The sequence below is a fragment of the Anomalospiza imberbis genome, chromosome 4, assembly GCF_031753505.1.
Source record: "Anomalospiza imberbis isolate Cuckoo-Finch-1a 21T00152 chromosome 4, ASM3175350v1, whole genome shotgun sequence".
Lineage (NCBI taxonomy): Eukaryota > Metazoa > Chordata > Aves > Passeriformes > Viduidae > Anomalospiza > Anomalospiza imberbis.
This window is the reverse complement of record NC_089684.1, coordinates 17,466,918-17,481,225: the sequence shown is the minus strand read 5'-3', so window position 1 is coordinate 17,481,225 and position 14,308 is coordinate 17,466,918. Positions and strand designations below refer to the sequence as shown.

The following is a 14,308-nucleotide window of genomic DNA, read 5'->3' as shown; positions in this document are numbered from 1 at the left end:
TGAGTTTCTACCCGCTTTATTGGAAGACTAACCCATGCAGTTTCAGCTCTCTGTGTACTCACAGACACCTCTGGGAGCTTGTTTCCCAGGGCAGTGTGGAAATCACATTTCTAAGTGCCACATCAAAGCATGGGAGAGGCAAATGGCTGTATCCTGCTCTTCTCTGGCCCATCTGCATTTGGCTGATGCCTCCAGGGAAGGCTGGGACTTCAAGCTGCTTGGAAGTATAACCAACAAGCGTGATGCTGCACAAGGAGACACCGAAGTTCACTTGCAGACAGAACAAAGCACATGCTTCTTCAGTTGCTTGTGTGTTTTTTCTCTTGTGGCTACTCTGATAGCTTCTTCTGTAATAACTGCTTCACCAGAACAGGATTGGACCGTCCTTGTGTTTTCTTTTGTACCAGACCAATTAACTTATTTAGAACTTTTTGATTTCCTGCCTTTATTGCCATAACCTTTAAAGAAAAAAAATGCGACAGACACCATTGTTACAGGAAAACTGAACATCTTCACTCATTCCCAACCAAGGTATGAATATTTTTGTTCTTTGGACTATTGTGATAAAAGACTGCATTTTGGGATAAAGTGTTATTTATAAAATCTGCCTTCAGCCTTGCAATAAGCTCCTGCTCTGCTCCCACGAGAGAACAGCAAGTCCCTACAGCATCAAGCATCAGGGCCTTACAACTAATAGAGAGAGCTCCTCTTATTGAAAGAGTCAGAAAATACTTTTGGATTTTACAGTGTCTGCAGCTTGAACAGCAACTTCCTGGAAAAAAGCCAGAGAAGTGAGATGGATTTTCCTTGCTAATAGAATCTACCATTTTACTAAATATAATGTCCTGTTATAACAGGTAATTTGAATCCAATCAAAATCTATTTTATAATATTGGTGAAGTCCTTCAAGCACAGACGTAGGTGTTTTTTATTTCCTTCAAGCAAGTACTCCTTTGCAACATGATGATTAATTAACTAGTCAAATATGACCTCCTGTCACACAGCCTTTGATGCACAATCACCTGCTACATGTTTTTTACATGAAAGGATCAGAAATTTCACCTTTGGGCCTTTCTAAAGGAGATGCTCCCGCTGAAAGACAAGCATTAGGGCCTTCCTACTGTTTGTGTGGTAGGGAAGGCATTCTCTACCTGGTCAGAGTTACTGGGCAGAACACAATCGATGCAAACTAACAGGATGACATATTTGCAGATGTTCAGGGAAGGGTTGTAAACATAGGAGCTACGCACTGTGCCAATACCAAATTCAGATGCAAATACTGCTTCTCATTACAGTATCTGAATTATTATCAGTCTAAAATCTTCTCTGTTATGTTGCACAGTGGAAAGGACTCATTACCCTGGATCTGCTAGAAATTACCTATGTGGGGCAGAGTGCAGTACAGTCCTGGTCCTGCACTGTCATAAAGTGCTCAGTGTTTGTTTGAGCAGCTGTTTAGAAGCTACTTCATTCTGAAAAAAAGTTACTCTCAAAACACATTGAAATGGGAGTGTGGTTATGGACCTTCCAGCTTCTGCACTTCCCAGTCAGTTCTAACATTCTCTCCCTCCTTGCCTATGCTTTCATACCAGCCTGGAAATACAGCAGCACTTTTATCAGGCTCTGTAAATGAGTCAAGTTGGATGGAGGTCACGCCGACCTACTGCAAGCTCGTTTTATCAAAAGCTCTTGCAGAGCTGTTAGCATCCCCCAATGAGATCTGGAGTGGGCGGTATTGTTCTCAAAAGATGTTACTGTTTTTTTCCAAATGGCAAATGGAGCTAGACATTGTTTATATTAGAAGTAAGCTATTCACTTCTGCTTTTACATTTTTGCTCTAGAGAACATAGAGGCACTTGTTTTCATTTTGCTTTTTATAAAGCAGATTATATAGACTCCTTCAAGATCCCTTCCCACTCCTCCCCTTCATGATCAACAAGGGTTTTTTCCCTTTTTTCCAGCTCAGACCTTGTTAGATTGAGCCACACTGGCTGCTGTGTGTCTTTCAAGAAGATGGGGAAGAGCCAATCATCCCCCATGGGGAAGCGTTTGTGTTGCTGCCACAGCCCAGCAGAACAGCAGAGTGGGCAGCAGCTCTGGAGCTGCTGCTGCTGCCACAGGGCTCTGGCTCCTCCCCACCCCACAGCCACTGTCAGGCAGGAGTGCCAGCAACGTTCCTCTCTTTGGCGGTGGACAGAGACAGGGACATGCCAAAAAGTCAGATGCAAGCAGAATTTCTGCCTTGCCAGCTCTGATACAGTCTCAAATTCTATAACTAATATATGCCTTGCAGGCAGGTAACTTCAGCTTCAGAACAGTTTAACAGTGTTGCCCCCAATATCACAACAGATGACATAAAAATCAGAGTTATGTGGCTGGGTGGCAGGGTCAGGTTAATTGCAGTACAGCTGGAGACGGACAGGGCCTTGCAGTTTTGCTTTCCTGCATTAAAGTTTTATGGGCTCTCAGAATGACTTAGCACATTAGCCAGGTAATTTGTTTTGCAGATAATTTTGTGTAAGCTTCAGTTTCAAAAAGCTCACTTAGTAAAGTAAGAAAGAAGAAAAGCTTGATAATATCTTGGCAGAAGCTTTACTGCTCTGGCTCTAGAGCTCAAATGCCATCAAAAGGGAAAAAAAAGAGAGGCTATTTTAACCCCCTTTCAGTGCCACAGACTGCCACAGTGCAGAAGGTTCCCAATGTCATCATAATCACCTCATTTTCTTGTCCATCAATCACTGCCTGGCAGATATGTTCAAGCTCTTTCTGATCCTCTAACAGTCCAAGTTTCTGTTCTTTCACAATTTCAAGGGGAGTCTTCCCTTCTCCCTTCCACAATTCCGCAAACACCTGAAAATCACAGTAAAAGCAGCACAGGTCAGTGGCTTGACTTACCGACATTGTTTACATGCAGCATTTCGATTATGGATTCAAGAAGCCCTATTTTTGCTAAGAGCAGATTGTCTAAACGTGAACAAGCCCAAGATTTAATCATGTGGCTCTCTGAAAGAGCCCTTGTACCTACCCCTCCCTCCTTTTCTGCCACCTGTACTGAGACAAAGCATGGCCACTTCCAGCATGAGTCCAGGTTAATAGTTCACAGCAGGTGCTGTGCAGCCTCCTGCAGCCCGAGCCCTGCCCGCTCCCCCAGTGCCAGGGTCTCTCCAGAGGGGATTGCTGAGCACAACCCCCTGCTCCTCATGCCTTGCAGCTGCAAGGCTGCTCCTCCGTCAGTACTCCTGCTCTTCTCACATCATTCACAGACCTGCCTGGGAGCAGCAAGGAAATGCATCTCCATGAGCAATGGCTCTGCCCGGGAACTGGCGATTAGCTGACTATTGTACCAAGTCCAATCCCAGGTAACTCATCCCATTACCATTCCTTGCCAGCAGGCTGTAATGAGGATATGTATGACAAAGCAGAAGAAAAATGGTGCCAAGCAGAATGAATGCAGCAGCTCCAGCCCACCTATGCATCATCTCCAAGTACTGGACTGCTGGGCAAACCCAGGTCTGTGGAATAATCACTTGTTAATGCTAGTGTTTTCCTACACTGCAGCAGGACTATTGCCCTGGAACACACTTGAGAGGAGAGAACATTTATAAAAAACCAATTTCCTTGGGCAGTCATTCTCTGTATTCCCTTTGCTTTTATTTCAGGGCCGTGGGAGGAGAGTCAGAAAACCCTTATTAAAACAGCTTGTTGTGCTCCATCCTGAGCTGAAGATATAATTGTATGTTTGGGCCATTGCTGTGTCCCAATATGGAAATGCATGTCATGTCAAAATTTCAGCATTAAATATTCCCTGTAGGATGGAGAAGAGGCTCTGATGGGAAGACAAGGAGGGGCATTCAAACTGCATGTTAAATAATTTGCAGGGCAGCAAGAGAACTCAGGTAGAATGATGCACATGGGATGGGATCTTAACTACCCCAGCAATTTGCTTCTGCATGACAAATTTGTGGGTACAAAAGACCTTTAGTTAAAGAGTTCTCTGTTCACAGCAAGTATTTAAGAACTGTGCATTCATACAGTTGCTGCAAGAGGATATTTGTTTGCCAGTGGTACTCAGAAGCTTTTTATGGGATCTTACCAACTCTTCTGGAGACCTTGTGAGAGGGTAATGACACACAGCTGTATTGTGGCACCTACATCTTAATTTTTCCTTGAGAGAGGGCCAAATCCTCTCAATATTGGGGTTACTGATAAGCAGACAGTTACAACAGCTATAAGTAAAGCTTTCAGATCTTTACACTGAATAAATCAGTGTTGTGTATGATGTCTTCTATAAGATCTTCCTTCTAGTGTGGTATTTAAAAATCATCATGCCAGTGCTACCTGGAATAACCCTAGAAACAAATATATCCAACAGAGATTCAGCCTGTCTGCAGCTGTTTGCCTTTTTTTGTAATTTTTTTTTTTTTTTTTTTTTTGGTGGGTTTTTTTGTTGTTGCACTCCATTGCTACTCCTGACAGCCCTTCTGCTTCTTCCCTGAGGGATGAAGCAGGAAGGTTTCTGTCCTGGAGTCTTCCCAAGGCACCCATACAGTATGTCACCCATCAGAATGAGCCCTATCCTTCCCAAGCACAGCACAGCCTCTAGCAAAACACCCTGGACAGTCTACAGTACTGCACAAATCAGAGAGGACAATGAATAAGCCCTTTCACTTTCCTGGAAAAAGGCAGATGAGATTTTTAGGACTGGTATGTATTCAAGCAGGATGCCATGGGCTGCAGGAAGGGGAAATCTGCAATGAACAAAATCTACACAGCCAACCATGGCAGTTACCCAGGAGCAACACGTACATCAGGCTGACTTAGATCAGGGGCAGGACAGCTTGACAGTCAGAGATCCAGCTCTGATTTCCCTGTTATGCCTACGCCAAATATTTCCTGGCACTGAGGAAAGCTTGCCCATTAGAAATCTTGAAGGCACCAGATTTCTCTGTGACAGCTGCATCATGTGTCCCTTCCTATTTGGTAACAAGCATCTCCACTTAGTAGAGCAACAATGTTATCAAGGCCCTTGCTTGTTTACAGGTATGTAGGAAAGCAGAAAGAGATGTGGCCAAGACCTGTCAAAGATACACTTTTAAAAAATGTGTTTCTCCACTTGGCAAGGAGTACAAATCTAAAGAAAGCAGTTTAAAAAATGATTTCAACTCATTTACACAAACTGCCTGCACCAGCACAGGAGGATCAAATTATGAAGTCTCCAGAGCCAAAACATGAATCTCAGGCCTCATTTCCATTACTGAAATCTCAGTAGCTTCTACTATTGATTCTTGCCTGAGCGTGATTAGATTTTAATGATGTTCTGTGGTCTCCCACCTATGCAGGCTTAGCAGCATTGGTCAAGACGAATTAATCAGGACTTACACGTCTGGCTGTCATGGGCATCATATCAAACATTTTGCAACTGGTGACCATGCCAGCTGACTGCTGTGCCTAAGGATGCTCCAACTGGAAACCCTATCTGCAGTGATTTGCTGCCAAGGACAGGAGGAAAGCAGCAGCTAGCACCATTCCAGCAAGTCCTGTGGGCACCTCTCCTTTCCAGCGACGGAAGCTGTCATGTCTGGCGGGTGTCCCTCAGCTTCTCAGAGAAGCGGGGGGCAGGTTGGGTCCAGTCCTCCAGATGGTGTAGTCATAATTGTCAAAGCAGATGGTTCTGTTTAGGTATGGGTACTGTACTCATTTCCCTGCTATCTACTTTAAAGTAGGGGTGCCAAGCAGGTCTGTTGAAGTTATTCCTATGTGGGTGACCTATGCAACTGCAGAAGCCAGCAAAACCCAAGGTCTTCTCTGCTTCATGGCCTGCCGGGTACGGATCCTCCATAAACCAGTGACGAGGGTGTCCACACGGAGTTGCTCCCGGATAGCTGTTGGCAGCAGGGACAAGTTTCCACTTCCCTGGCCCAGGAACCAGCTTCCTCCCGTAACACCATAACTCACAGGCAGGTCTGTTACACCAGACATGGACCTGCTGCCAGCCTGGCAACTTGAGGAGCAAAGCCCCATCTCAGACACATTCCCCATCAGACTGGTTTCAGCCCTGGGTGAGCAGCACCGACTCCTCGCACTGTGCACTTCAAAATGGTGCCTCTGGGCTGGGCCATAGGCAATGTGTATCCATCTGATCCAGGACACGCTCACCCACAGCCCCATGTGCCAGCAGAGCTGGAAGCTGCTCCCCGCTTTGCACAGGCACGCCAGCCTGGAACTGCTTTGGAGACCTCTGGAGTGGGAAACTATGTCTGATGGCAAGTTGGGCATGAGCTCTGTAATTACCTACATGGTAATTATGCAAGCACACAGTGCCCTTAAGCTTAGTACTGCATCCCACCACACAATGCTCAGTATGTACAGCCAGTGCTCACGGCTTTTATCTGCCTCTTTTACTGCCTTAGACAGCAGAGCCCAAACACAAAACCTTTTAAATAATTTAAGTGGTTAACAGCTTCCTGCAGCGAGCACATATGTGTACACATGTCTGTGTGCTCACCCCATTGGACCCTTCCATCCTTTCCCATTGGATCAGTGTCTGCCACTGCAGATCATGCTCCCCTCCCCAAGAGCTGCAGTTCATCTGCTGGTGTGTATATATAGCCCTTTCTGCCCTCGGGCCATCCAGCATCTCTGCCTACTGCTGAGAATTGTTATAAACATTTGTTACTCTTCTGACATCCAGGCAACTAAAATACTTTTCTAAATGTGGCAAGGTTTCTGCAGTTTGATAGCATCATCTCTTGGTGAGGGCAAACTGCGATTTCTGGGTCCAGTTTCAGATCACTGAGGACAACATGCACATTACAAGGAGTTGGTAATTAAACAACAAATGCATTTCTGAAATTCTTGACACTTCACAACGTGTCAGAAGTGCCTGGCACACAAATATATCACAAAGCAGAAAATCCCATAGAAGAGCATTAGTACCCTGTCCCTGTCTCCGCAAGGAAGAGACTTCAGACTAGAGTTCTGAAGCTTCCTTTTCAAAGATGGACACCAAACTGATGGGTGTGCCACAACCCCGCAGGCAAAGAGCTGCTCTGCATTCCAGTGCTTTTCCTATTAATACTTTATCTCCTTTATGAAGCTTTTACTTTTCCAATACAAAATTTCCAAACACACATGCCTGAAGCCAGGCACTTAAATTCCTATTTATGATGCCTGTCTTATGCAGCTGGCTATCCACAGACACAGACCAACTTAATTAAGAACCACAAGCATCTCCAAAAAAAGAAAACAAACCAGAAAGTTCATTCACAGTGCACTAACAGTTTCACTGATAAACACTGAAACAGTCACCTAATGCACTTAACTAGAGTATAATAATTAATCTGAAAAGAGGAATCATTCCATATAAATGAGCTTGCAACAATTTAAGGTGAATGACTGATTATGGCCTATCACAAAAAAGCCTCTAAATTTTGTCTACAAACACAGCAGTGCTGTTCTATCACAACCAGTTCACAATTTTAGATATAAATCAAGAGCTGCTTTTTCAGACTGTCCTAGGCAAGATGAAAAAAAACCAAACCCAGCTTTACTTGCTTGAGAGCTTCATAATAGCACTTGCTCAAAGAAGCAAGGATAAAAGAAAGGCCAGACCTCTGCCACTTTTGACTCAGGTACACCAATGCAGAACTCTTTTTGTGGCTGCACTTGGTTGAATTGTGTCCTTTCCCATGTGCTAATGCTCGGGAACGTAGACTTTACTGTCCCTAGAAATCAGTAAGTGATACTCTTGTCTTAACTGCAAGCCATGGATTAGCTCCCACTGACCTTTCACACAGGCCTGACTGGAATAGTGAAATTGAGATCTACTGTCTGCTCTGTTCAGAAGCAGGATTTATTTGAGTTCAGTTCACATTGTTTAAGTCTACTATTTAGCTTCTGCCCTCTTCTAAAAGTGAATATGCAGATATATCTCTAAGATTATGTACAAACATAAGGCATTTGCATCTGTTATATGCATATAGCATAGATACAGAAGTTGTCCTTTATCAACACTGTAAATAATTTCCCTTTAAAGCAACCCCAGTATTGGTTCACAATGATTATAAAATCGCTACGCAACTGAAGTAAGCAGCCACAGATGCAGAGTACAGCAAAATCAAAAAGGTACTTACCTGTTTTGCTGCTGTAGAAGAAATTTCTTTTTTTTCCAGAAGGTTCAAGAGGTCACCCAGGAGAAAAGAACTGACTGGGCTAGGGAAAAAGTGGGTAGAAGTTACCTCAGAGAATACTGTGCTGTAATGTATCTGTGCTACTGCTGCTTGCCTAAAGATCACACAGTTCAGTATGACAAGCTATTTTTCCTCATGTTCAGCACTAATGGCCTGACTATGCCTTACCATCATCACACTCTGAAGACTGAACACTGACTGCTACTCTTAACTACATGATCCTCTTGTCTGCCATGGATTTGTGTAAGTCCATTCAGCAGGACAGAGCCAAGGCCTGTGCAAGACTGCCTGGAGTAACACACTTCACAGGGAGCAACTAAAGCAGCAGTGAGCAATGGAGTAACATTGCTCTCACTGAGTCATGAGAAATGGATCACTTTGTCTCACCACTGCAGCAATGAAGAAGACCGACCTTTCCTTTACTGTAAGGGAATGTTGTTTCAAGTAGCTGAGCAGGTCGTTTAGAATCCAGCCGATCACCTTCTTTGGCTTCATTTGGGTCCGTTTTACCACTCTTTCAAAGAATTCTGCTAGTCCGTCTTCATTCTGTTTATAAAAAATTACATGTATCAAAGGGATACTGGAGTGCAAACATGATTACAGAATCACAGAATTGTAAGGGTTGGAAGGGACCTCTGGAGGTCATCCAGTCCAACCCCCCTGTCAAGGCAGGGTCACCTGGAGCAGGTGACACAGGTTACGGGTTACAATTAATTATACAATTACACTCAGCATATAAATGCTTAGTCCTAAAATAAACTTCAGATGTGAATTCATGGCAAAGTCATGAGACGCTGGAGTAATTTTATTAAGATAACAGCCAACGATCTTATGCCTAGAACAGGAATATACAGTTTATCTGTCAGCCTGTCTGTTTCAGTGGAACTTCCAACAAATGAGCTGTAATTTTTCTCTTAATGCCTCCCTAAAATTAGCATTTGGACAGAAGCTTTCTCATCTTTGCAACTGTTTTATGCATAATCCTAGAAAATACAATGCTCTCACAGGCTGTCATGCTACTTTTTACCAAGAAGAGCCTTTTCCTGAAATTTTCTGCAACTACTTCACTCTTGATCTTGAAATCACTTCTATTTATTTTGGATTAAATTAGTAAGTTTAGCTTGCATTTACCCTTCAGAGATATGGAAAGATCATATGTAAGAAGCAGGGTTTTATTTCCAGTTTTTTCTGAAATGCTATGGTAAGCTTTTACACAGCACAGTAACAGCTCAGAAAACATGACAGTGGGAGATTCAATTTATAGCCTAAGTGAAATCTGAGATTGTTTTTAGAAGAACCGATACTGCACAGTCTGTTGAATGCTGTGGTGTTTGTCATCAAGGCATTGATGGACCTTTAAATGCAGCACAGAACTCATTAGGTTTACTGAAGGCTGAAGAGGTATGAAGTGGCAGCTCCTACCTTTTAAAGGAGGAATCCAAATCCAGCATGACACTGGACTTCTGCAGTATGTGCCATAAACACTCAGGAGGACAAGCCAGCTCTCAGAAGTCAGGAGGTAACAGCTTAGAGATAGCCAAGGAGCTATTCTAAGTATACAGTCATCACAGCAAAAACATTTCTCAAGCACATACTGACTGCAGCCAGATCTCTGAACAGTTATGAGCAAAAAGAGAGCAGGGTAACCACAAAAAGCCTGAGTTCTCCACTCACATCCCATCAAAACAGTCTCATTTGTCCTTTGTTTTTAAAGGCCATTTACTGCCATAGCAATAGAGAATTCTAGACTTTTCCTTCTCCAAACTTTCACAGCACAAACTTCCAAAAGCTCTGGATACCACATTTTTCATTGATAATGATGTATAGCTTTTGAGAAGACCGCAAACTACTGATCTCTGTTCTGTGAAACAAAACAAATGTACCTAGATTAACATCGGTGCTGTAGAACTGGTGTGACAGAAATCAGACCCATCCCCTTCACTGTGAGACCAAGACCAAAGAAACCAAGTTCTCAGCCTGGGAAACCACTGAGGTCTTTTGTGAACCAAGGTAAACCTTCTAACTCCCACTAGTTATCTATCTAATACACACTGACATAATTCTATTCTTCTCCAGCATTCTAATTTAAATAGCAGTTACTATCTAATCAAATTATGCAAAACTAAGGCTAAATAGACCAGAGGAACAAATCTGACTTAAAAAAAAAAAGAAAAAGTAAAGGAATTACATGATTACCAAAGCACAGTAAACTTGATTAAAAACTGTGTGTGTTAAGCAGAATTCCTAGAATGATGTATTGCCAGTACTGTACTCTTTCTAATTCACCTCAGGATTCAATAGCACAAACAAACACTCATTATTTACATAGTGGGTTCCTTTACACAGCAACGATTGTCCAATCTAGATAGGAAAAAGTGAGCATGTCTGAATGCTGGTTTCTTCACACATGCTGCAGAAGGTTTTACAAACATTCCAGACAGAGCAGGTCTAGCTACAACAATATGCGCAGGCAAATAATGTCTGCAGATGCCACATGTCTGAATGCAGCTACAGAGCTCAGACGCAGCACGTCCAGCCCTTCCATCATGTATAGGCTACAGAGCGTATCCCTAGCAGTGGGCACATCCCAGTTTCTGGATACTTAGAGCCTGGCTGGAGTTGCAGTTCTGATCCTGCTGCCAAGACCTTTGAAAAATCAAGGACAAACATATGTAGCCTTCGCATTTTAATCAGATGATTTCCAGGCACGAAGTGCAGAAAAATCCAGGAAAATTCAGGGAGACAGACTTACATATGCTACAAAGTCTCTGAACCCCAAACTCACTACTTGTGCACACATAACCAGAAACACTCCCCAAAATTTCCTTGCATTTCATTTTTGGTTTTTTAAAGAGACTGTCATTTTCTGTAGCCAAAGAGAAGGAAAACCCAGTAATGCTAGACTGAAATGAGTACGGCAGAATGTCAAAACATCAGAATGACTGACAGAAATGAAACAATTTCCTTGTTTTCTTGTCATATTAAAAAAATGTAGAGATAACTTGATTAGCTTCAGTTTCTAGATACTGCACTACTTGACTTCAATTTGGTTTACATTTTGGTAAACTTTCTTCCAAAATTCACTCACTACCAATACTCACACAGACCTGACCCTTGCAGCAAATCTGAGCTGAGATTTTCCAGAAATCTGGAATAGTAGCATCATGTTTGTAATCCAGGCCACTCTGTGCTCCCATGACACACCAAATATGCTGTAATTTATTCATGTGAGTCTCTCTGGCATGAAACCTGACATACCAATATCTCAATCAGATGCAAATTTCTTTCTTAAACATGGTTTAAAATGATGATTTCATTGCAGTGAGATGTAAAAAACTCTAGAGGTGTAGTGATTTCAGGTACCTTTTAAACAAATTTAAAACAATACTTTATTTTACAGAATATCATGGGTACAATCTTCAGGGACAGTGGGACTGTAATGTAAACTTATTCTTTTAAAGACCAGTAATGTTTCCCAAAGAACTAAAGAAGAAAACTGCTTAAATGTTCACAAATAAAATCTCATTTGCTGCTTTGTTTTTCCCATTTTCACCATCACAGTTCCTACAATAACCAACCGTGAGGTAACAACTGCTGCAAAAATGTACAAGATTGTCAGGGGAAAAAACCCCAGAACATCCAGGAGAAAAGCAGACTAATCAAAGAAAGTTCAAACTTTTTCCTAAAGCTTCTTGTAAAATTATTTGAATTCTAAGAGAAGTGTAAGTAAGTCCACCTGCACACTAAGATGTCTGAGAATGGCAGGGCATGAAACCAAATGGTCAAAACCAATTTCTCTAGCAACCCACTTCTGACTGTCTGAAGGAGTCACCAGTGTGATTGTTCCACCAATCAGCCTAAGTGGAACAGTTGCTTTTACCTGAGTAAGCAGAAGAATAGTAGATGCACAGGAAGACTTGGAATTCACATGGCAAAGGAAGTGATCAGACTGTTTTTTCTCATGTTGTACTGTGACAATCAATGTATTTTCTGGTTGGACCTCCCTGGACCTCAGCACGCATTTTGAAACGAAGCGTTGCATTAACACATTAATATATTAACGTCTGCGTTAATACACTAATATCTATGCCAATACATCTTATTTTTTTTACTCAACAGGTAAGATGAAAATATTGTAATACCATAACTGGCAAAGTTGTCAGATCGTTCTTGACTGATGCATTTGCCAGCTTACCGGTTTACAGAGCAAAGTAGAAATTCCATGAAGAAACTGAGTACCCAAATACCATGGAGTCTACATGACTCAAAGAATTATGAGTAAGAATAGTTCTGCCTGAAGAAAAATCAGAAATGTCATTTATTTCTGCAATTTATATAAAACTGCCAAAAATGAAGCTGTTTACACATAAGGCATTTCAGATATGAAGATATTAATAGGGTACTTCTTCCCTTTCAGTACATCCTGTAATTAGGCAAAGGAGGAATCTCAGTTTCTCAACACCACAGTATGTACAGGCAGGTCCTGTGTATGAGGACAAAGCTCTGGAAGCAAGCTCAGGAGCTAGCCTGCATGCTGGAGTATGTGTGTTTGATTGTAACTTTGGCACAAAACGCTTCCTCTATCAAGTTGGTGCAGAACAGACTTTGCATTTTAGAACCATTCCTCTACAACTGCCATTTATTTAATGAGCACTCCTGGGCGCTCTAACCTGAAAGAATGCTCATTAGATGTGTGCATCTGGCCCTATCAGCAGTCCTGTGCAGCCTCTGATGCAAGCTGAAGGCAGCGACGGACACGGCGCTTCCCGATGAATTAAGGTTAACGGGCGTCCCAGTGCACAGGCAAGCAGCCCTGGTGGGGAGTGTGCAGGCTGACATTCTAATGCACAATAAAAGGAGACCTGCAACGAAGAATGTGTTCACTTCATGCATTCAAATGGATGCATTAACTTACTACAAGCTGAATCCCAAATTTCAGCTTGGAACTCATTGTCTTTCACGTCACAGAAAGGTAAAGGGGAAAAGCAAAGGCAATAAAGGATTTCAGAGAACAGCTGAAAGAAAGGGCATTATGAGGCAAATATATAGGGCTAGTTGGCAGAGATGACGGAAGCCACCCATACCAGCAACTTGATACGCACAACAGTGGGCTGATGCCAAGTGAAAGGAGTGGGTGCCCTGGGCGTGGCTGCCATGGAGTTTATGTTTTAAAGAGATTTGGATTTGAGACCACAGCAACGCTGACAACACACAGGTGTTTTGGCTACTGCTGAGCAACCTTCTTTCTCCACTCTCCCCCTGAGCAAATAGGCTGAGGATGAGCACAAAGCCAGGTGGGACACAGTCTAACAGTCAACCCAAACTGGCTATATTCCCTGCCCAAAAAGGAAGGGCATTTTGGGGGATGTAGTCAGTGTCATTGGCTGCAGACTGGCAGCACATCAGTCTACCTGTGGAGTCGTGAGTGACTGTATTTGCATCATTTTCAGGTTTTCCACTACTCTGTTCCTTAAGTGTTTCTCTCAAACCATAAGCCTAACTTTTGCTTTTCCTAATCTCCTCCCTGTACTACTGGCTTGGAAAATGAGCAAGCAGCTGTAGTACTTAGCAGCTGGCAAGACCAATGCACTACAGAGAGGAAGAAGTAGAAAAACTCAGAAAAAAAGGATGCAGGACCTATCTACCCTTTCTACTCTTATGCTTAATTTAATATGTTAGAAATATGTGAAAGATGCATGCATGAACAGGAATGCTGGCAGCAAAATCATGTTTTGCATCTCATACAATGAAATAGAAAGGTAAGAACTGCTGACATCTCTCAATACTGTGACTGCAGTCTTGTGACTTTGGTAAGAATTATGTCTCACCTGCCCACCAAACTGTCTGCAACTCACTAAAATGGTACAGCAGCACAAAAGCAGTTTTCCTAACAGCTTTCCTCAGAACACAGAATAATTTTCTTCCTGTAGAATCAGCCTCTGTACAAGTGTATTAAATTACAGACATACAAAGAAGGGATATGAGGTAGTTATGTACACTGCTCTCCCTTCATTTATAGTCAAAGGAAAGGATCTCCTCCAGAGGACAATTTAAAGTACTTACAGTTCTGCTCTGAATCTCACTCTGAAAAAGTCCTTTTCCTTCTCTCTCCACTAATG

At 42.6% G+C, this 14,308-nt stretch overlaps 1 protein-coding gene across 1 annotated transcript in view; it reads right to left on the bottom strand.

The window, feature by feature from the left end:
• Nucleotides 1-14,308, bottom strand: part of GATB (glutamyl-tRNA amidotransferase subunit B) — a 42,403-nt gene continuing 28,095 nt past the window's right edge. Inside the window, exons 10-13 of the mRNA XM_068189197.1 lie at nucleotides 8,602-8,735; nucleotides 8,133-8,211; nucleotides 2,716-2,850; nucleotides 1-458 (exon numbers count right to left, since the gene is read on the bottom strand). Of these exons, the coding sequence (XP_068045298.1) occupies nucleotides 330-458; nucleotides 2,716-2,850; nucleotides 8,133-8,211; nucleotides 8,602-8,735 (477 nt within the window). The 3' untranslated portion in view covers nucleotides 1-329. The remainder of the gene's footprint in view (nucleotides 459-2,715; nucleotides 2,851-8,132; nucleotides 8,212-8,601; nucleotides 8,736-14,308) is intronic.